Source organism: Lepidochelys kempii, chromosome 11, assembly GCF_965140265.1.
Source record: "Lepidochelys kempii isolate rLepKem1 chromosome 11, rLepKem1.hap2, whole genome shotgun sequence".
Lineage (NCBI taxonomy): Eukaryota > Metazoa > Chordata > Testudines > Cheloniidae > Lepidochelys > Lepidochelys kempii.
Genome location: NC_133266.1, coordinates 66,015,914 through 66,036,879, shown reverse-complemented (window position 1 = coordinate 66,036,879; position 20,966 = coordinate 66,015,914). Strand labels below are relative to the sequence as shown.

The following is a 20,966-nucleotide window of genomic DNA, read 5'->3' as shown; positions in this document are numbered from 1 at the left end:
AAATCAGTCTCCTCCCTATCAGTATGGGATTCCCCTCCGCATCATTCCAGGAACCCATGCTTTGACAAGGATCCTTGTCCACAGCAGGGATGGTGGCAACCACCCCCTCTCTGATATGGGCCCCTCGACAACAGCAAAACTGGGATCCTTGCATGGTGTATTGGCTGCAATTTGCACCAGGAAATTAGGGTTTCACAGTCTCCTCCACCAAGCTCCCAGCACAAGGAGTCCCTTGAAGAACAGGAGACCAGGGCAGATAAAAAGGCCACCCCACAAACATTCATTTTATTCTTGTCTCTGGACAATGCAATCATGTCTCCATGACCATCAATGGCTGATGACTTTTGCCAATTCCAGGACCTTGTGAAGAGGGTGGCTGATACCTCTTGAGGAGATTAAAGACTCACAATACAAGCTCGTTGACATCCTGCAATTGGCAACACCCACCTGGGTTGTGTTACCCATTAATGAAGCGCCCCAGGATCCATCAAAGACTTTGTGGCAAACTCCAGCTGCCATCCCGCCAACTTGTAAATGGGCAGACAGGAAATATTATGTTCTCCCCAAGGATTCAGAATGTTTGTTTTCTCACCCCGACCTAATTCCTGGGGGGAGGAGGGGTTGGATGCCATAAACGATGGGGTAAACAGCATTACTCCAGGTCTATCCCTTATGATAAGGACCAGAAGAGGTTAGACCTTTTGGGCTGAAAGGCATATCCATATGAGACCTTCCATTTTGGATTGCAAACTATCAGGTGTTTGTGGCCAAGTATGACTTCAGGAATTACATCAAGTTTGCAACCTTTATTGAACATCTTCCACAGGAGCATAGAGAGTACTTCCAGGCCATCATTAAACAGGGTCAGTTATTAGCCAGAACCTGTCTCCAAGAGTCCTTCGATGCTGCAAATACTGCCACTAGATCCACCACCACAGTGGTTGTCATGTGTGGGATGTCGTGGCTCTAGCTGTCCTGAGAGAGGTTCAGAATACTGTTGAAGACCTCCAAATTGATGGTCAAAAGCACTTCTTAGGAACTATGGATGAGCCTCTGCATATGCTGAAGGATGCCAGGGCCACATTGAGGTCTCTGGGTATATATGCTTCTATGAGCAGTAGAAGATTTGGCAGTTCTCTGGATTTCAGAGCCACTGAACCCACTAGAAAGAGACAAAAATTACAGAGGAAGAGAGCTCCTCCCCCTCTTTCAGTGAGTACCCAGTCATCATCAAAACAACAACTTTGACAGGTTGGTCAAGGACTCGACTCCTTCTCACCTCTAGTTTGCAAGCTGCAACCTTTTGCCTACCTTCCCACTTCTAAAGACTGCCTTTCCCATTTCCAACAGGCCTGGTGGTGGATTACAACAGACAAGTAGGTCATGGAGATTAAAATACTATGCTACATTATCCACTTTACATCCCTCCCTCCCTCCCACCCCCCTTCCCTGTCCCTCTTCAGGGATCCTTCTCATGAGACTACACCGAGTCATGGAGAATAGGTCCATCAATGGCTATTAGCAAAGATGGTGAGGGACAAACTCCATGCTCTGGGTGTCCTAAGATTCTACCTGCCAGAATCTGGGAGCAAACAACAGAAAATGTATCACTCCGTAACTGCCCTGTTCTGTTCATTTCCTCTGAAGCTCCTGGCATTGACAACTGTTGGAAGACAGGATGCTGGGCTAGATGGACCATTGGTCTGACCCAATATGGCTGTTCTTATGTTCTTATAGCCATTATACCATTTATTTACATATTTTATGTTTATGAATTAGAGTAAAAAAGTCTCATTGCAAAATTATCCTGGAATGTTGTTTCAAATCCTGTCCTTGTATTTCTGGCTGTCTTTTTCCCTCCAGCAGATCAAAGTAGTTTCAGGGCTTGCTTATTTTGTACAAAACGTCTGTTACACTAAAATGTTTTCTACATCATCATCCTAGCTCAGCAACTCACAAACATCAATTTATTTACCCTCACACAATGTTGCTGTTATCCCTGTTTTACAGATGGGGAACAGATGCCTGAATTCAATAAAGCACATGCTTAATTTTAAGCAAAGGCTTACGGGCCAGTTTTTAAGGTATTTAGGTGATGAACTCTCATTAAAATCACTGGGAATTAGGCACCTAAATACTTTTTAAAAAATCTGGGCCTACATGCTTTCCTGAATCAGGGCCAGAAATTAAGTAACTTGTCCCAGGTCAAACAGAGTCTGTGTGACAGAGCCAAGAACAGAACACAATTTGCTTAAGTGCCTTTACGACAAGTCTGTCTTTTTTCAATGAACGTTAAAAAAATAAAATCCACAGTGTTTGTGAAACATCAGTTGTCCTAATTGTTTGTTGATCTGTTGTTCTGAATCAAAGACAAAAATTTCTCTTATTTTACTCCATTTCACTAGGTTTCCTTTGTGTCAGAACAAAAGAACAATTAAAGATCTGAAGTAACAACCTCCTCTCTTGTTTCTCATTGACAGAATTTACTTTGACTTTCCTTTTCCAAACTACTTGTGCTCAGCTAGCATTAATTACAATTAGAGTTTCTGGTTTTAGATTTTAACTGATAGAATTCCCCTGAATTTGTTTTCACAGTGTGGCATCTTGAAAATAAGCATTGAAAATAATTGATTTTAGTAATTCCATTTCTTTAGGTTGTTCAGCTTGTCTGTCAGATTACATCCTAGAGTGTGTTGCTGAGAAGTTAAACAATACATCTAGGTAGGCAAAACTACTACTGAATTCAACAGGGCCAGGATTTCACCCACAGTTGTCATTCAAAATGACCCCAATCCTGATAAGCATTTCTCAGCACTTCCACAATAAAATCTATTTGATGATGATCTAGAGATGGAAGGTGCTGAAAAATCTAGGTTGCAGTTTATAGTTTTTCCTCTGTTAAACAACAGAGAGCATTTTCCAAACTGAAAATTGTCACTGGGAGGAGGTAAATTTGCACTAAAGATCTTTGGAAATTAATTTGAATTGTTTTTTTTTTATAAGCTGGTAAAAATGAAATTCACACCTCGAAGAACTACATAAAATGAAAAATGAATTTCAGAGAAAATAAACCCAGAAATCTTGACACCTTAATTACAGCTAAGGAGTAAAATACAAGGGTGGCAGAGAGACAGTAAAGTTCTGCTTCTAATACTACTTTCTCTCTTCTGGAATCAAAATAGTCTGGTGACAGGATGTTTTAGGGGATTGAGAATATGATACAGAGCTTTCCACCTCTAGATCACTGGTCTGAATCTGGCTGAGGCCAATAATAGCTGCAAGTTGGCTTTGTTCAATAGTCTTTGTGAAAAACCTTCCTTTATCTTGTTCCCTGCAACACCTATAAGTAGCCACTTAGGTTTTTTTAACGTGCTCTGTGCTTTTCATCTACATCAGTAATATTTAGCCAATTAGAAGAAAGATTAATTGGGGCCTTATAGGTATTTGGCAACATGCAGGTTCAGCAGTGCTTAAATGCCTGCTGAATAGGGATGCATTTACGTGCTTGAAGTGCCTAGCTGAATCGGGGTTTTAATCATAATTGATCAGGATGGAAATAATGTAGAGGTTACCTTTCATTTGTTGGATTTGCATGTTTTCAGCCTCCAGTGCTGCCTTACCATTCACCATATTTGCCAGCTGAGGAGACAGTTTATTATTAATATTTCTTACTGTAGTGCCTAAGTGCCTTAGTCATGTACCAGAACTCCATAGTATTAGGCGCTGTGAAAACACAGAACAAAAAGTTGATTGCTAGCCACTAACTTTTATGTAATATAAAGAGGAAGAGAGGAGGGAAAGAGAGAGAGAGAGAGAGGAAGAAGATCCAGAGTTACAATAATTAGATTTTTGGAGTGTTTTTTTGTTTCATCCTTCCATTTGCTTGTTTACCGATTGTCTGCAGCGAAGGCTAGAAAACCAAATCTTTTCCTCAAAAGATATCGCCCCAGACCAAATAAATAGCAGACGTGTGGTTTGGCCCTTGAAATATCTATTTATCCATGGAACATGAGCCAGACTTTTTGCATTTATTTGAGACAGCTAGATTGTGTACCCGTTACCTTAGCATTGTAACATTAGTGAGCAATACAAGTGCTTTCCAACCTGATGTAAGGGTTGCCTGTGGTAGACCCTACTGCTTATTGAGCAAGTGAGCATAGCCGGTGGCTCTGTGTTGAGGGTGAATACCCACTGGTAGGAGCTTACATTGTCACCAGTAAGGTTCTTCTTACTGACCTGCTCAGTCCCTACAGTCCTGGGAAAAATAGGAACTTGATGCTCCCTGCGGAGAGCCAATGCCCAGAGATAAGACAGAGAGAGGTGGGAAGTGGGTAGATCCTGGCTTTGCACACTCAACAAGCGGAGCAGTGGTGATTGTTTTGTATTGGTGAGGGGGTGGTAGCAAGGGATCATCCTCCATTTTGGCATGTGAGGCTCTGGACGGCAGGGCTGCAGTGAACCGCAGGCTCTGGCTGCTCTTGTGTCAAGTAATGTTTAAATAAAACTAACTGACCTGGTAAATGCAAGCTCTCCATGGCTTAATAAAGAAAACAACGTACTTTGTAGGCTGGCCAGCTTACTTAGCCAGGAGTACAGCTGGGACTAAGCTGTATCATGACAATGGTAGTAATAATTTATTCCTCTCAGAGGGCAAGAGGAAGGAGCAGGGGTGGATTGGGATTCTCTGAGGTGGCAGGTTTTGTTCTCTGGTGTGATTATGTGAACTGTGTGTTAGAAATCTTTATTGTCACTATTATTATTCACTTATTTTCACTACTTCAGCCTGTTTGTTTCCTTTGTGCATTCTTCTCATCTTGGCCAATGAAAATCAATAACGTTCATTTTGCTTTTGTTTATAGCCAGTGTCACTTTTGCATGCTTGTTGCTGCCGTGCCTGGGTGGTTAGCAATGCAGAGTGCGTTTACTGCTTTAAAACCAGTCGTCATTGGGATTTAAAGCACAAATCATGGACATCAGATGTCTATTAGTTTGGCAAAAGATTGGTTTTACAAAATCTAATTTTAAGACATTTCTGTTTATCATTTCCTTTTAATCTCAACATCTGATTTATTGCCATTGAGGAACACGCTTGTGATATTACATTTTTAAAAAGATTGTGTGCAGAGAGAAGATTGAGGAAAATGGGAAATTGGTATGTGGATTAATGTACCTGATATGAGCCCTGAGGAAGGTGCTTTACCTGCAGAATCGGAGCGTATAAGGTGTAATCCACTGAGCGAGAGTAAAATGAATATACTTTTTTCCTGAACACTTCCAGGGAATAATAGAAGATGGGGGTGGGGGGTGGAAGCTTTTTCTCTTCCCTGCTGATCTGACCTACATATATTTGCTGTGCCTTGCCCTCTACACACTGCTGCCTTGACAAGTAAATGTGCATTATACACTATAAGTTTTCCCTTCTGCTGGCTTGTATGTGTAAGGAAAACACCAATCATTTGGGACTCATGGTTCAGAGAACACTGAAGTCTCACAGACTGAATATTAATGGGGGATGAATATTTGTCTCCTGTTAATATATCCGACTCCTATCCTTTGCCTTGACAAACATTTAAAGCTAGCTTGTAAAGAGTTAAACTTTCCATGTTCTAATAGGTTTGCTGCTTTTTTCTCCTAGAAACATGCACTGTTTCTCCTTTAAAAATAAATAAATAAAATAAACAACAAAAACCTAACAAGCCAAGTCAGAGAAGCGGCCGCCTCTGACTCTTGTCTCCTCAGAAGAGTCTTCCCATCTGCTTTTCACCACCCAAGCATCTGTTGTCATGGTTGTGTGAACATCATCCCTCCTCCCTCAACGAAGGAGGGTTTTCAGGTCTTTTAATTAAAATCTATACTTTAAAAAAAAAGTCACCCGGATATAGGGAGGCAACTTCTCATGAATGCATGTTATTGGGCTGCCAGGTTGTGTTTACTTCAGAATGAACACCACTGTGGGTAACATCAATCTGTTTCCTCTCCCATCAGATACTGATGAAGAAGATTATGCCTCATGGTTGGGAAGTAACCATGAATAGAGCTAGCCAGGGACTTTCCATCAAAATTATTTTTTGGCTGGGAAACAGTTTCTGCAAAATCCAAATTTTCAGGGGGGAAAGGTTTTTGAATCAGGAAAATAATTAGTTTGGGGTCACTTTGATAGTAACCTGTGTCTGCCTCAGCTACTGCAATGCTTCATAGCAGTTATAGCCAAGGTGTCTCATATTCCCTTTGACCCCAGTGGGCTTACCCCTGAGGTTGAACTGGCATGGTGCTTCATGGGAGTCCCATGACTACAGTGCACCATCGGAGATGTATTTCAGCCAGGGAGCCCACCCATAAAGGAGAACAGGGATGTGAAGCAGTGTGCAGCTGTGGAGAACCAGATTGATGTTGAACAGAAAGCAGTGAATGTAGAAAGACCACCTGCTTCAGGTCATTCCTTAATTCCTTCAGTCATTCCTTTTCTATATTATGGGGACCACACAGAGAGCTGAACAGTAAGGAGATAGCCCAGCAAAATTCAGCTCCAGTTCTTATGTCCTTATACTGGACTAGCCCAGATTTTTGTGCAGCAGGGTGGTGGAGTTATGGAAAGTGTCAGCTTTGTGTGCAAGCAGTGAGAGGTTCGAGCTCCGCCTAGTCTTGGTTTGAATGGTACAAAATTCATATGACATGGTCCCTTCTGACCTTAAAAACTAGGAATCTGCACTGAAATCAATGGAAGTCTTTCTACCAACTTCAGTCAGAGTTGGATCAGATTCTGAGCAGGCTGGTGAGAACTGCATCCAAACTGGCAACGCTTGGCCTCCTGGCTGGCGGTGTCAGCCGACGTGGTCCAGGATTGCTGGTGCACCCAGAGGTGATCTCTCCAGAACTGCCGAAGAACGCTGGTGAGCCAAAAAGGGGTAAATGGCACAACCGCGACCCAAAAATACCACACCGAGTGTGTAAATAAAGGAATTCACTAACAAGTACTGTAAAACTGGTTCCTTTCAGAAGCATTGTGTGTTCCCTAAAACTGTAAAACCCCCCCACACACTGTTAAGAGCACCATGTGCAATGACTGCTAAAAGGGGGCTCTGCGGACTGCCACCACCTCAAGCGCCAGCTCTGTAGCTCCCATTGGCAGTGGTTCTTGGCTAATGGGAGCTGCGGGGGCAGTGCCTGGGGACAGGGCAGTGCGCAGAGCCGCTTGGCTGCGCCTCTGTGTAGGAGCCGGAGAGGGGACGTGCTGCTGCTTCCGGGAGCCCCCGGAGGTAAGTGCCACCTGGAGCTTGCACCCCTGACCCACGCCTGCACCCCAACCCCCTGCCCCAGCCCTGATCCCCTCCCTTTCCTCTGAACCCCTTGATCTCAGCCTGGAGCACCCTCCTGCCCCAAACCCCTCATCCCCAGCCTCTCCCCAAAGCCCACACCCCCCAGCCAGAGCCCTCACACACCCCCGCACTCCAACTCCCTGCCCTGCCCCAGCCCTGATCCCCCTCCTGCCGTCCAAATGCTTTGATTCCAGCCCAGAGCACCCTCCTGCACCCCAACTCCCTCAGCCCCAGCCCCACACCAGAGCGCGCACTCCCAGCTGGAATCCTCATTCCCCCTGTCCCAGCCCGGAGCCCCCACTCACACCCTGAACCCCTCATTTCTGGCCCCACCCCAGAACCCTCACCCCCAGCACAGAGCCGTACCCCCCCTCCCACACCCCAACTGCCTGCCTCAGCCCAGAGCCCCCTCCCATACTTCAAACCCCTCGGCTCCTAGCCTGGAGCCCCATCCCACACCCTGAACTCCTCATTTCTGGCCCCGCTCCAGAGCCGTGCCCATTCCCACACCCAACCCCCTGTCTCAGCCCAGAGCCCCATGCCGTCCAAACCCCTCGGCTCCACCCTGCAGGCTGGAGCCCACTCCTGCACCCCAAATCCCTCACCCCCAGCCAGAGCCCTCACCCCTTCCCTCATGCCAACCCACTGCCTCAGTCCGGAGCTCCCTCCCGCATCCTGAACTCCTCATTTGTGGCTGCACCTTCAGCTGGAGCCGTCACCCCTCCCGCACTCCAGACCCCTGAGCCAGCCTGGTGAAAATAAGCGAGTGATTGAGGGTGGGGAGAGCAAGTGACAGAGGGAGGGGGGGTATGGAGTGACCAGGGCGGGGCCTTGGAGAAGGGGTGGGGCCTCAGAGGAGGGGCAGGACAGGGGGTGGGGAAGGGTGTTCAGTTTTGGGGGAGTAGAAAGTTGGCAACCCTACTCTGAACACCAAAGCAGAACTTCTAAACAGTTTATCTTTGGAGCATAGTGTCCATATTGACTTTTGAACTGGTGGTGTCTGAATGTGCATTTTGAACGTCACTCAAGAAGTACAGGTGTGAAGAGCTAGCATCAGTGAATCAGCAGAATTGCAAAAATCTGCACATATGCAAGGCTAAGTTTAACAAGGAAGTAAATGAAAGCCATGCTAAATGAAGCACAATGGAAATTGCATTACTTTAACATTGCTTTTTTTCTTTCTTTTTTTTTTTTTTTTTTGGCCAGGCAAATAGTGTGATAAGGGCCAAATCCTGGGAAAGAATGTATAGCCCAATTAAGTGAGTTATGCACTCACATGCTCTCAAAAGGCAGAAGGTTGAGAAATAGATATTTCAGCCCTGCTATCTTGTAGCTGATCTGTAACCAGGTCTCAGTGGGTATGTCTACATTGCAATAAAACACCTGCAGCAGGCCTGTATCAGCTGACTCAGCCTTGTGGGGCTCGGGCTGCAGAATTGCAGTGTAGATGTTCGGGCTTGGGCTTGAGCCCAGGCTCTGGGATCCTGCAAGGGCATGGGTGTTTTGCTGCAGTGTAGACTCTACCCTGTGTGCTTACAGACTGTGGGAATGGTACTGAATGTGACCTGTTTCCCCTAATGACATCCAAAAGGACACATTATGAATGGGATGGAGGTATGTTCTACGTTAAATTTGTTTTGGTCACACACACACCAGTCCTGGAACAGAGGTAGTTACAAACAGCATGCAAGACAATCCCTTCTTTCAGGAATCTCAGCATGCTTCAGAGGCACTCTGACTCCAATTACAGACCAAGGCAGAGAGCGAACTCTCCTGCAGGTGGCATAGCACCTGCTACACAGCCTTGTGCATAACAAAACTAACAGCTGCACATCTTCCCAAGACTGAATATTGGTTCACACAATCGTCCATATTGTTTCCTAGTGTGTAACGATGCCATCTATTGACACTTGCCATAATATCTTATTATGTATGTCTATATTGAACCAACAACCAGGAAATTCACAGTGGAGATGAAAACTCTTAGCATAACTGATTTGTTTAGCGTTTTCTTGGAGTTCCTACACAAATGCATAGCTCAAGGGCCAGCCCTATCCTCTGGCAGTGAGGGAAGGAAGCTTACTGGCATATCTTGTATTCACTGGTCGGACTAGAGAGGAAGGCATCTCCCACCATACATTCCCAACCCAATTCAGTTTGTGAACCAGATCCTGCTCACGCTTGAGTCCCCAGCTAAAAGGAGCTGCTTGAAACTATCCCTCGAACCTCCAAAATAAATGTAGACGATGCAATGTTTTCTGGGCAAAAATGATTTTTAATGGAGCTGGTGAACATTATGAATGTTGGATGTGATTTTTTTTCATCAAAAGTGTTCATGAGAATTTTGCCCAAAAATGGGGGGGGGGCAGGAAGGCGTTATTGTGAATGCACTCCCCTTCCCCAATTTTTCCACCAGCCTTGGAACTCCTCTGAATTTTTTGAAATTTGGAAAAACTTAAGTGCCTTGCTGAATCACAGTGATCATCAGTCAATTTACATCTGTTATTTGTGTGGGCTTTTCACATGGCAACAAGGAAGACATATTTCAAAAATAGGAAAATTTGGTTATAAACTTCAAAAATTGGCAGGTGTAGTTTTTCATTTTTTGAAACTGCTTTTAATTTGTCTTTTTTTTTTAAATTGACTAGATTCCAAGTTGACAGTGCCCCTCTAATGCATCTCAACATTCAGTACATTCCTAGGGCATCAGCAGAGCAACTGAAGTCATAAGTATATTTTTAGTATTGTTTTAAGTTTAAAAAAGCAAGCAAATGAGTGGTGGGAGAGACATGTTTTTTCAGGAAATTTCTGTTTGAAGCAAAATAAACTTCTGAGATTTTGTAAACCGAACTGTCCTGTTGAAATTGAAAACCCTAATTGAATTGAAAACCAAGACGTATCTTGAAATTCATAGAATATCAGAGTTGGAAGGGACCTCAGGAGGTCACCTAGTCCAACCCCCTGCTTAAAGCAGGTCCAGTTTTTGCCCCAGATCCCTAAATGGCCCCCTCAACGATTGAACTCACAACCCTAGATTTAGCAGGCTAATGCTCAGACCACTGAGCTCTCCCTCCCCCCTTTCATGCCTGAAAGTCTTCTAATGATAATGAAGCTAGGGTCCCAGGATATAAAACAACTCTGCATAGGGCTATTGTACTATACATAGGCTTGGAAGGATTAGATCTCTATTGGTGAAGGTTGGCAAACATCCATACAAACCATACAAACACAAACTGATGACAAAAATATTTACACATAGGCAGGTAAAGAAAAATGCTCCCTTTGAACTTGGAGTCAAAATCCAGGGATTTAGACTTTTGAATTAGGCTTGTTACAAATGGACTAGCGAATGAACAATAAACAGGAATAATTCCTCACTTTAAGGATCTTTGCTCTGTATATTTTGACATGGGATGTTGACAGTTTTAATGGTTTATAAAGCTTTAACTTTTTGAATTCAATGTCTACTGTCATTAAATAATTGACTTCCCCATAATGTCATGCAGCTGTGAAAATTGAAATCTGTAAAAACAGAAAAATGCTTAAAAATAAACATTGATGATATCAATTGAAATTAAAAAAAAAATCAAAATTCTGCCAAGCTTAAACACCTCCCAACATAGCGAAATTCATTGGGTTATCAAATTCCTGTGATGACACCGTGATCTGTTTGGATGCTGAACAGATTTTGAAATTGCTCCAGAGCCTTTTTAATAACTTCACTTGCAATATAAGGATCTGACTTTAATGAGACAATATTAGGCCAGAATATGCAAAGCATATAACCCACCCTTATGTGATAGTCCGGTAGCCAACATTACATCTCTTGTCTATTACATATTTATTATTTTTATAAAGTTAATTAAAACATTTGTGCTCAATCGGGCATAAAAATAGGGCAACTGCTTCTTGATACATTGGGAACTGAAAATGTCCGAGTCCCACAAATCTATGTTGCTTTTCTTTATAATGGTAAATGTTTGATTGTATACATATCATTATTAACACACATTTTTATTAGGGTAGTGACTGGAGGCTCTATTCAGGAACTGGCCCCATTGAACAGAATTGTATGTGTGCGCATTGTTTTAGGCAGGGACTGTCTAATACTGTTTGCAATTTAAGACTCTGATCTTGCAAAGAAATGTGCACATACATAGCGTCAAGCATGTAAGTAGCCCCTTGATTTCAATCACTTAAAGTTAAGCTTATGCAGAAGTCTTTGCATGATTGGAGTCTAAATAGACACGATAGCTAAACAGTAACTGACAGACAACATGTAGGGGATTCGGAAAGTAACTCCATGCAGATGAACCCCTGTGCCACTTGAAGCCCTGCTGAAGTCTGCAGAGCTCTGGGCAAGTGTAGAGATGCTCCCATTCAAAGCTGCTTGCCCAGCTGGGACCAATTAGAACTGGTTGAAATGTTTTGAACAGAAAGGGTTGGGGATGATTATTGGTCAAACGGCCTATTTAATTGGTCTACCTTTTTTTGTCTTTGGGGGGGCTGGGGCAGTTGTGCCTTTTTTAAAAAATGTTTTTTAAACCAAAATGTTCTCAAATGTGATCAAAGTGGTCATTAACATTTTTCATTTGATTCAAGCCAGGTTTTCAGTCAACCAAATGTTTGGTAACTCATTTTGATAACAGTTTTGACAATGTTTTTGATTAAAAAGTTGGGGGGTGGAGCCAGATAAAATGGGTCCATTTCGAACACTTCAAACAGGAAAAAAAAAGTTTAATTTTATTTCAAAAATCGGTCTCACTTAGTTAAAAGTGCAAACTTGTGGTGTTTTGTTTAACTCCTCCAAACCAATTCTCTTGTCCCTTTCCCTCTCCTATGCACAGATGTCCCAACCATCTCTTCTGCCAAAATTCACTCCCATTAACCTGCCAATCCCAGAAATAGCTTCTTTTCCTATACAAAAAGCTATTTGTGCTGACACGTGTGTGTTCTCTCATTTCTGGTACGTACACAGTGCTACCTGGATTTATGGGACGACACAGCTGCAGAACCAGATTCTAATCTCAGATATGAAATGTACCACCACATATTTCAACAAGAAAGTACCCCTTAAAATATCAAACTTGAACGCATACACAATAATGCAAGTTTCAGAAAGCACCTTGTCACTGACATTAGGTGCTGGCCCTTGATTTCTGCTGTTCAAACCAGCATCAGTGTCTATATTTAAACATTTATTTTACAAGTTATTATACATAATTTGTTTTCAGCTGAGCAACTGAAATCTCAGTTGTGGCGTAGTAGCGTTGACCAACGCTGTGGAAATCATAAACATTTAATCAATTAAAAGGGAAATATTTCTAACGTGGATGTTGCTTCTGTCTCTTTCAGTCTATCCGAGAAGTCACAGGATATGTCCTGGTAGCATTGAATCAGTTTGAGTACCTCCCGTTAGAGAACCTACGCATCATTCGTGGGACAAAACTCTACGAGGACCGATATGCCTTGGAGATATTTCTTAACTACAGAAAGGATGGTAATTTTGGACTCAGGGAACTTGGCCTGAAGAACTTGACTGGTAAGGAAAACACCTATAAATAACTGATTGGTCATGGTGGCAGCTGAGCTTGCTGAATATTTATACAGATGCTTTGGATACTAGCATTATAGAGGGGCCATATGTGTACCTAGAAAGATAGGCATGTTGAAAATTTTATGTAGTTAAAAGATTTATAGATTTGTCTAATCTAGTTCCCTTTTGGGTGCCTAGAGTGGTAGCCATCTTAGTCTGTATCAGCAAAAACAATGAGGAGTTCTTGTGGCACCTTAGAGGCTAACAAATTTATTTGGGCATAGGCTTTTGTGGGCTAAAACCCACTTCATCAGATGCATGGAGTCAGAGGTGAAAGAAGCCAGTGCACCGTACTGGGGTAGCCCGGCTTCCCCAGGGGGCATTTTAAAGGGCCTGGGGCTCCCAGCAGGTGGCTGGAGCCCCAGGCCCTTTAAATTGCCTCCAGACCCCCTCTGCTAGAGGCCTGGGGTAGCAGCTGCGGGGCTCCGGCGGCTATTTAAAGGGCCCGGGGCTCCCCTGCTTCTACTGCCCCAGCCCTTTAAATAGCTGCCGGAGCCCCGCCGTTGCTACTCCAGGGCTCCGGGGGCTATTTAAAAGGACTGGAGTGCTAGAAGCAGGGGAGCTGCAGGCCCTTTAAATAGCCCCTGGAGCCCCCGCTACCCCAGGGCTCCGGCAGCTAATTAAAGGACTGGAGCAGTACAAGCAGGGAAGCCTCGGGCCCTTTAAATAGCCCCTGGAGCCCCAGGCTGCTGCTGCTACCCTGGTGGGGGAGGGGGAGGAGGAGGGGGTCACTTACCTTACAGGGTGCACTGGGGCTGGCTCTGACCCCCTCAGCCCCACCCCTTCTGCCCTAGGCCCCGCCCCTTCCAGAGCAGGCCCCAGTTTAGCGGTAAGTCACTCGACTTATTTTCACCCCTGCATGGAGTGGAACATACAGTAGGGAGGTATAAATACACAGCATATGAAAAGATGGGAGATGCCTTACCAAGTAGCGGGGTCAGTGCTAACGAGCCAATTCAATTGAGGTTGAAGTAGGCTATTCTCATCAGTTGACAAAAAGGGGTGGAAATCACTTTTGTGATGCTAATGAGGCCAATGTAAACAAAGTGGCCCATTTTTGAACAGCTGACAAGAAGGTGTGAGTATCTGCATGGGGAAATTAGTTTTTGTAGTTACCCATCCACTCCCAGTCTTTATTCAGGCCTAATTTGAGGGTGTCCAGTTTGCAAATTAATTCCAGTTCTGCAGTTTTTCTTTGGAGTCTATTTTTGAAGTTTTTTTGTTGAAGAATTGCCACTTTTAAGTCTGTTATTGAGTGTCCAGGAAGATTGAAGTGTTCTCCTACTGGTTTTTGAATGTTATAATTCCTGATGTCAAATGTGTGTCCATTTATTCTTTTGCATAGAGATTCTTTTGGTTCTGATCCAATATCTTGTGATTTCACAGTCCAAAGGATGTCACTGACTAGAAGGAATGGTCCAAATTATAGTATTGGCTAGAAGGAATTAACCTGGAAGGAAAGGTTCAATGGCTGGAAATGTAGATATGAAACAGGCTTCAAAAAGCAGGGCCAGATTTTCAGCCAGTGTAAATTGGCATAGCTGCCCTGAAGTCAACAGAGCTGCACCAGTTTACCCCAGTAGTGATCAGGACTGCTGTGTTTGGGTGGATACTACCCAACAGTTGTATTTTAGCCTGGCATATGCCCTGGAAACAGTGAGAGCTATGGCTAAAATGCAACTGTTTGGTAAAAAGAAAAGGAGTACTTGTGGCACCTTAGAGACTAACCAATTTATTTGAGCATGAGCTTTCGTGAGATACAGCTCACTTCATCACTGTTTGGTAGTATTCAACCAAAATATAGCACTAGCTCTCCCCCTCCACTTACTTTACCTAAAGCATTTCCTTTACTCTCGCTAATGCTTTCGCTTCTCTTTCAACTCCAGCTTGTGTGAAGCAGAAATATATTTGAAAGAGCAGATGAACTTTCACAAAGTTATGTTTCAAAGCCATATGCACAGTAGTGGCTTTATGATGGTCAGTTATCCATTATTTATTGCTTCTGGGGCAGATTTCTTGATGCAAAAATGTCTTCAGAATTGGCACTATAGCCCATTTTTTTTTTTAATTGGTGACTGTGAGGCCATATCATCCTGAGGTGGTGCAGATTAACCTAGCTCAACAGAGCTGTGACCATTGACGACCGCTCAGGGTCTGGACTTTGGTGTCTGAGATTGACAGTCAGACTGGTAACTCTGCTTAGCATATAAAGAATGCAGGTAGCTGCTGTACAAACTTGTCTAGAGAGTTCATTCAAAGCCACCTCATTTATCGTTGGTACCTCCTGAGGAGAGGTTATCAACGGTGATCACTTTATACCACACTCTGGTGGCTTTGTGACATGGAATCTCTCCGCTAGTGGCTAAATACAGACCACAGACTGTAACCCCAACTGGATTTGAAGTTTGGCCCTCAGTACACAAAGGTGTAGCTCAACCTTTCTGAACTGAGTTTAGGCATTTCTATGGAGTTGTTATATAACACAGTTGACATGGGTGCCAATAGTTCTCTTTCGTTAATGTCTAGCTGAATTTTACAGCCATGCTTGAAATAAGCAGATGCTTTTATAAAGACAAAAAGAAGACTGATTTGACCTAGCAATTCACAAATGTCCCCATTGTTGTTATATTGTCTGCTATATCCTCATACTGAACTACAGTGGCATTCTGGAAATATGGGTAACTTTTTTTTTCCAAAAGACTTATGAGCATAAATCACTTAGGCTCAGAGTTTTGAAGCTATATAAACATTGCTGTGCTCGGCATTGATGGAATTTAGACTCAAGTGCCTAAATCCTTTGGGAAACATTTAGGCCCCTAAATCTGCTAGGCACTGCAATGCTGAACTCAACAATGCCTAAATAGCTTTAAAAATCTGGGCTTAAGGCACTTCGGAAAACTTTTACTTTGAATCATACTTAAGTTCCTAGGAGCCTCAGTCACTTCTGAAACTGGAAGTTACACTCCTAAGTCACTTGGGCCCTTGGGACATTTCCTCCCATGATCTGCGACCGCCCCCTCCCTTATCACCCTGTTCTGCATTATCCTCAAAGCGACCTATTTCAGGCAACTATAGACACACACAAGAACTAAAGCATGTTGTGGTTTACACAAGAGTGCACTACCTTGGGTGCATTGCAAAGCTTGAGACAGAAAAAATAGTTACTTTCCACCTGTGGGGGTATGTCATCAGCACCCTAGTAATCTGTAACTTCCTATGATTTACTGCTAACAGAATATGTTTTCTAGCTACAAAAGAGAATCTGACGCATTAAAATATTAAAAAAAGAAAAAAAACCAACCCGAAATATCACTGCAGTCCTCTCAATAGCTCCTAGAGAGAAAACAATCAGAGTTCAGTTGCAATACCAGGCAGCATTAGGTTCTAAATGAGGGCAGACAGAGCTTAACAACCCACCTTTTAAGTAACTGGGCTCCCTTTGTGGTGCCAATACATCTGTAGAGGGTAGCCTTGAAGCATAGACAGTAACTGGCTTCTGAGCCCCAGTAGCAGATCGTATCCAGTAGACACATCTTTTCAGCAATGATGTCCCTGCCAGAGTGGGCTGGTATGCAACTGTGGCATTACTCATCTCATCAACCAGATAACGGCTTTGATTGAGTTCTCTCTTTTCTCTATTATGCCCATCACTCTGATGTCTGAGTGCTTCTCTTAGTCCCCAAAACCCTACATCTACTTTTCTCCTATTCCCCACCTCCCAATTTACCATTCCTTTCTCTCCAGTCCTAGGATTCTTCCAACCCTTCTGATATAAGATGTTCATCCAGATCGTCTGTAGCTTCATGTAACTTAGGGTATGTCTATGCTGCACGAAAATGTGTGTTCAACCACCGTCTGCCCTATAGGCTTTAACTTGAGCTGCTAACCTGGGTTAACAGCCAAATTGTTATGTCTTAAATGCTATTTTAACCCACGTTAGCGAATGCAGGTTAGCTAACCTGACTTAAGAACACACCTTTTGTTTTTATTTTGCACTGTAGACATACTCTTAGACTAAAGAGCATTCATAACAGATGGTAGAGGGCTTGGGTTTTTTTAGCACTTAGCCATGGCTCTGCTGGCTCGAAGGGTGAAACAGCTGCCGTTTTAAGTTCCCAGCTCAGGATTTCATTCCTGAATCAGCTGTCATGCTCCAGTTCACTGTTTGTTTGACTCAGAGACATCCCTTGTAAAGGCCACTTTTATATGACTGGCACAGCATCAAACCTATGCAGTAAATAATTTCATTTTCCTTTCTTTCAAGTAAGCCTCATAACACCACTCTTAGCTCAGCCTCCGCACTTTCTTATTATTGAGTATTGGTGATTGCGTCCACGTCGTCTGACTTACGTTTCTACAAACCCTCTCTTGGAATTTGTTGCTCAAGATGTGTCATTGTCTCTAGGAAGAAAAGTGGCTAGCACCATTAACTTTTAGCCTTGTAACAACTTGCATGGAATTTGGAGGGACGAGCATAAGTTGCAGGCAGGAAGAATTTGGAGGAGGCACCAGGAGGTTGGTCTAGGTGATGCTAGCTGCAGTTGCATCATCTCCGTAAATAGTTCTCTTAATAAACAGCTAGTTTAGTTTTACAAGCATGGAGCCCTTTCATGTTATTACCCAGGACGTGGTATGTGAAATAAGCCTAGCCTCCTCTAAGTGCTTAAAAACAGTTTCCTGGGGCTGAAGATGGACTTTTGCATACTTCCAGATAATCAAAATACTGTCTAGAGAGCACATGGCTTATTGCCGTTTGGAATCCTGCTGATGCATTGGCTATCTTTTCTCTTAACCTGCTTCATACTGTAAATCCCATCTCCAGAGCATGCTAATATTTAACCCACGTGCACTAACATCTTCAGCACAATTTAAGAATACCTACTATTCTTCCAAGCTGTGCAAAACTAACCTGGGGTTGTGGAGGTGGATGACATTACACCTTTCAGGGTTGGATTAGCTCTGAACTTACGTCTATGCAGGGGTGAAAGTAAGATAAAATACTTATCAGTACGGGGGCCCTGCTCTGGGCCCCCAGAAGGGGTGGGGCATGGCCTTGGGCAGAAGGAGCAGGGCTGGGGCGGTCAGCCAGCCCTTCCATGCTGCCCAGCCCGTGTCACCTGGGGCTCCGGCCGCTGCCATGGCAGCAGCGGCGGCCGGGAACCCTGGGCTCTCTTAAATCGCCAGGCCCCGGGGCAGCTGCCCCTTTTGCCCGCCCCATTGGTGGCCCGGGGGGGTGGGGGGGGGCGCAAAAGGGGGATCAATGTTCAAGTGCTGCCACAACAGTGCTTTAACATCGGCTGTGTATGGGCCAGTTCTGGCGGCCAGTTTTTACCAGTATGCCGTACCGGCCCACTTTCACCTCTGTGTCTATGTATCCCAGCAGCTCTATATCAAAGTCAGAAACAATCATCGTAACCCCAGTCCTGTATTTAATTTAAGATGAAATTATCCCTACTAGTGCCAGTTCCTGCAGCTTCTGCTTCATTGCAGACTTCAGCAGATTAAACCTTGCACGGTACAATTATTGCAGCTAATTAAAGCCTGGGTGTAACCCTCTGAACGACATGAAAACCTGGTGAAGCGCTCTTTATTGGATTTTTGCCCTGTGCAAACAGTTAAGGCATCTTTGTTCTGTTCGTACAGTGCCTACCTCTGTGGGGTCCTGGTCTGTGAATGAGGTTCCTAGATGTTACTCATCATATAACTGCTGAGGATGCTTCCACCTCTAGTGACAGATGTGGACTCAAGCTTCACAGTCCCATTCTTTCCACTAGTGCATGGATGCCCCCAGCAGACTTTGAAGCTGTGTTCTCAGTGCTGTACGAGATACACATGCAAACACAGGCCCCTGCCTTTAGTAACCGAAGGCACTGCTCCCTCCTTTTAGTGTGGCCACAGACTGAAACCAAGTCCCATGACTGAATCCCTTTCCCACATACAAAGACAACATTTTAGATTTTTCTCACCAAGTATTGTGTTCTTTTCAGTATGTTGTCAACAGCTGTGTTTTTATTGTCAGATCTGTGTCAAGAGCTATTTCATATTTGAACTTAACTTGGAGTGTTTTGGGTTTTGTACCTTATCTGCTATATTCAAATGATACATACAAATGCTCTGTTATATTCTACATTTATACCTCACAAAGGGCTCAATTCCACCATCAGTTGACACTTAAAGTTTCCATTTACCTCAGCGGCAGTTCTGTCTGTGAAATGACAGTAGGATCAGTTCCTAGAAATTTGAAGCTGTTCCAGAAATCTGGGCTATAAAAACATATTTCTCACATTGGAATATAAAAATGTAATCACACACCTCTGAAATCTACAGTCAATTATTCCACATATGCATCAAAAGCAAGCAGATGTTATACTAACAAACTGGCTGCTGCCATCTCAGCTGGGCTCCACTTACAACCTTCATAATCTCCGCCAGGTACCCTTAAAATAAAATGCAAGTTTAAAATATTGAACATATTATACAGTGTGGTATTAACAGGACACACTATGTGTAGACCAAGACTATGCCTTCTCCCTCCATTCATTGGGAATGACCTAGTGCAAACCATTTCTGACTTCACCGTGTAGCGAGGCAGTCAACCCTAGTTCATCTAATGAAAGGCATAATCAGTGCCCACACAGGGGGTATTCCGTGTATGTCGAACAGCTGATGAATAAGTTCCATTGTGACGTTTATCTTCATGAGTGAGGCAAGGCAAAAATGGAAGGATAATTCACAAGCGCCACACCTACTGTTGAGGTATCCCATATTTTCTTGTGTGAAGATAAATGTCATGACAAAGATCAGCCACGATGAATTGTATAATCTACAAATGGGCAGGAAAATGTAAATATGTGTCTGTAAAAACCTGAATGGCTTAGAATCTGTAAAGGGTTTTAAATAGATTTTTGGAGTCATCAGTTAATAATAATAATACTCAGCTCTTCTGTAGTGCTTTTGATTAGCGGAGATCTCAGTAACATATACATGGCTTCCAAATGCTGACTTGCATTTTCCTGTTTAGTCATACTTACTATTTATGCATCCTTGCAAGAACGTTATTGTTAAGATATCTGATTGAAAAAGTGTTAATACTTCATATAGTTAACATACAGCCTAACGGCCTCAATTTTGATGGTTAAAACCTGGAAATCTAGGTTACGGGGAGACGGGGGGAAGAGGGGAATGAAATTATTTTGTTTTGAAGGATTGGAAATGGATCCCTAGTTAAGGTTTTTTTGGAGCGTTTATCATTTTTGTGTGTGGATTTAAACATTTTTTGTTGACAACCTTGATGCATTTTGTTTATCGAAAAGTCCAATTTCATTAAATGAAGAATATCTAATAACCATTTTGATAATGCTTTTGATCACTTTTTCTATTAAACATTCCCCCCCAATTGAAAAATGCTCATTGCAAAAAATAAAAAATATTGACAATTTTCGGTGAATTTCAAAACAAAACCAACAAACACACCTTTTTTTCCAAAAAAATTCAGCTCTAGTTTCAGCCTCCCTACCCTACACATATAAAAAACCCTAATGATTAGAAAGGGTGGCATTAAGTTGACGTCTGCTGCATCCAGGGCAGATGATGAACTGATCGGGAGAGGGTTTTACACTCACTTGGCGACCTGCTAATCTTGTCAGTTGTTCATCTGAAAATTCATACCGGACACGTCAGTATTAGGATATTTCAGTGCACTGTGTGGAGCAGGCCTGCTGTTCCTGCTTCAAATGCTACTTCTAATACTAGCTGATGCTAGTTATTCTTCTTTTACCAGTGAAGTACTAGGATGTTTTGGGTTCCCCTGCCTGTTACCAGCACTAGTAGTCCATGCATTCTAGATTAGAGCCATGTGTAGATTGATTGTTTTTTTCTTTTTTGGGCTCCTTTTCTGACAAGTCAGTGCCAGCTATTTTGCTATACTTCTGTCAGAGGCCTTAGAGCCTAACATCTCAATTGTTCATTTTAACTGCAAACTCCGTCACTCAACAGCCTTAGCATTTTATGTATAGAGCAGGACTACTCAGCATTGTGTGACATCAAATTACTAG

The 20,966-nt window shown here is 43.2% G+C and overlaps 1 protein-coding gene across 5 annotated transcripts in view; it reads left to right on the top strand.

Moving 5' to 3' along the window:
• Window positions 1-20,966, top strand: part of ERBB4 (erb-b2 receptor tyrosine kinase 4) — a 972,415-nt gene that overhangs the window by 530,951 nt on the left and 420,498 nt on the right. For all 5 annotated transcript variants that reach the window (XM_073306719.1, XM_073306718.1, XM_073306716.1 and 2 more), the window contains exon 3: window positions 12,672-12,858. In XM_073306719.1, the coding sequence (XP_073162820.1) occupies window positions 12,672-12,858 (187 nt within the window). The remainder of the gene's footprint in view (window positions 1-12,671; window positions 12,859-20,966) is intronic.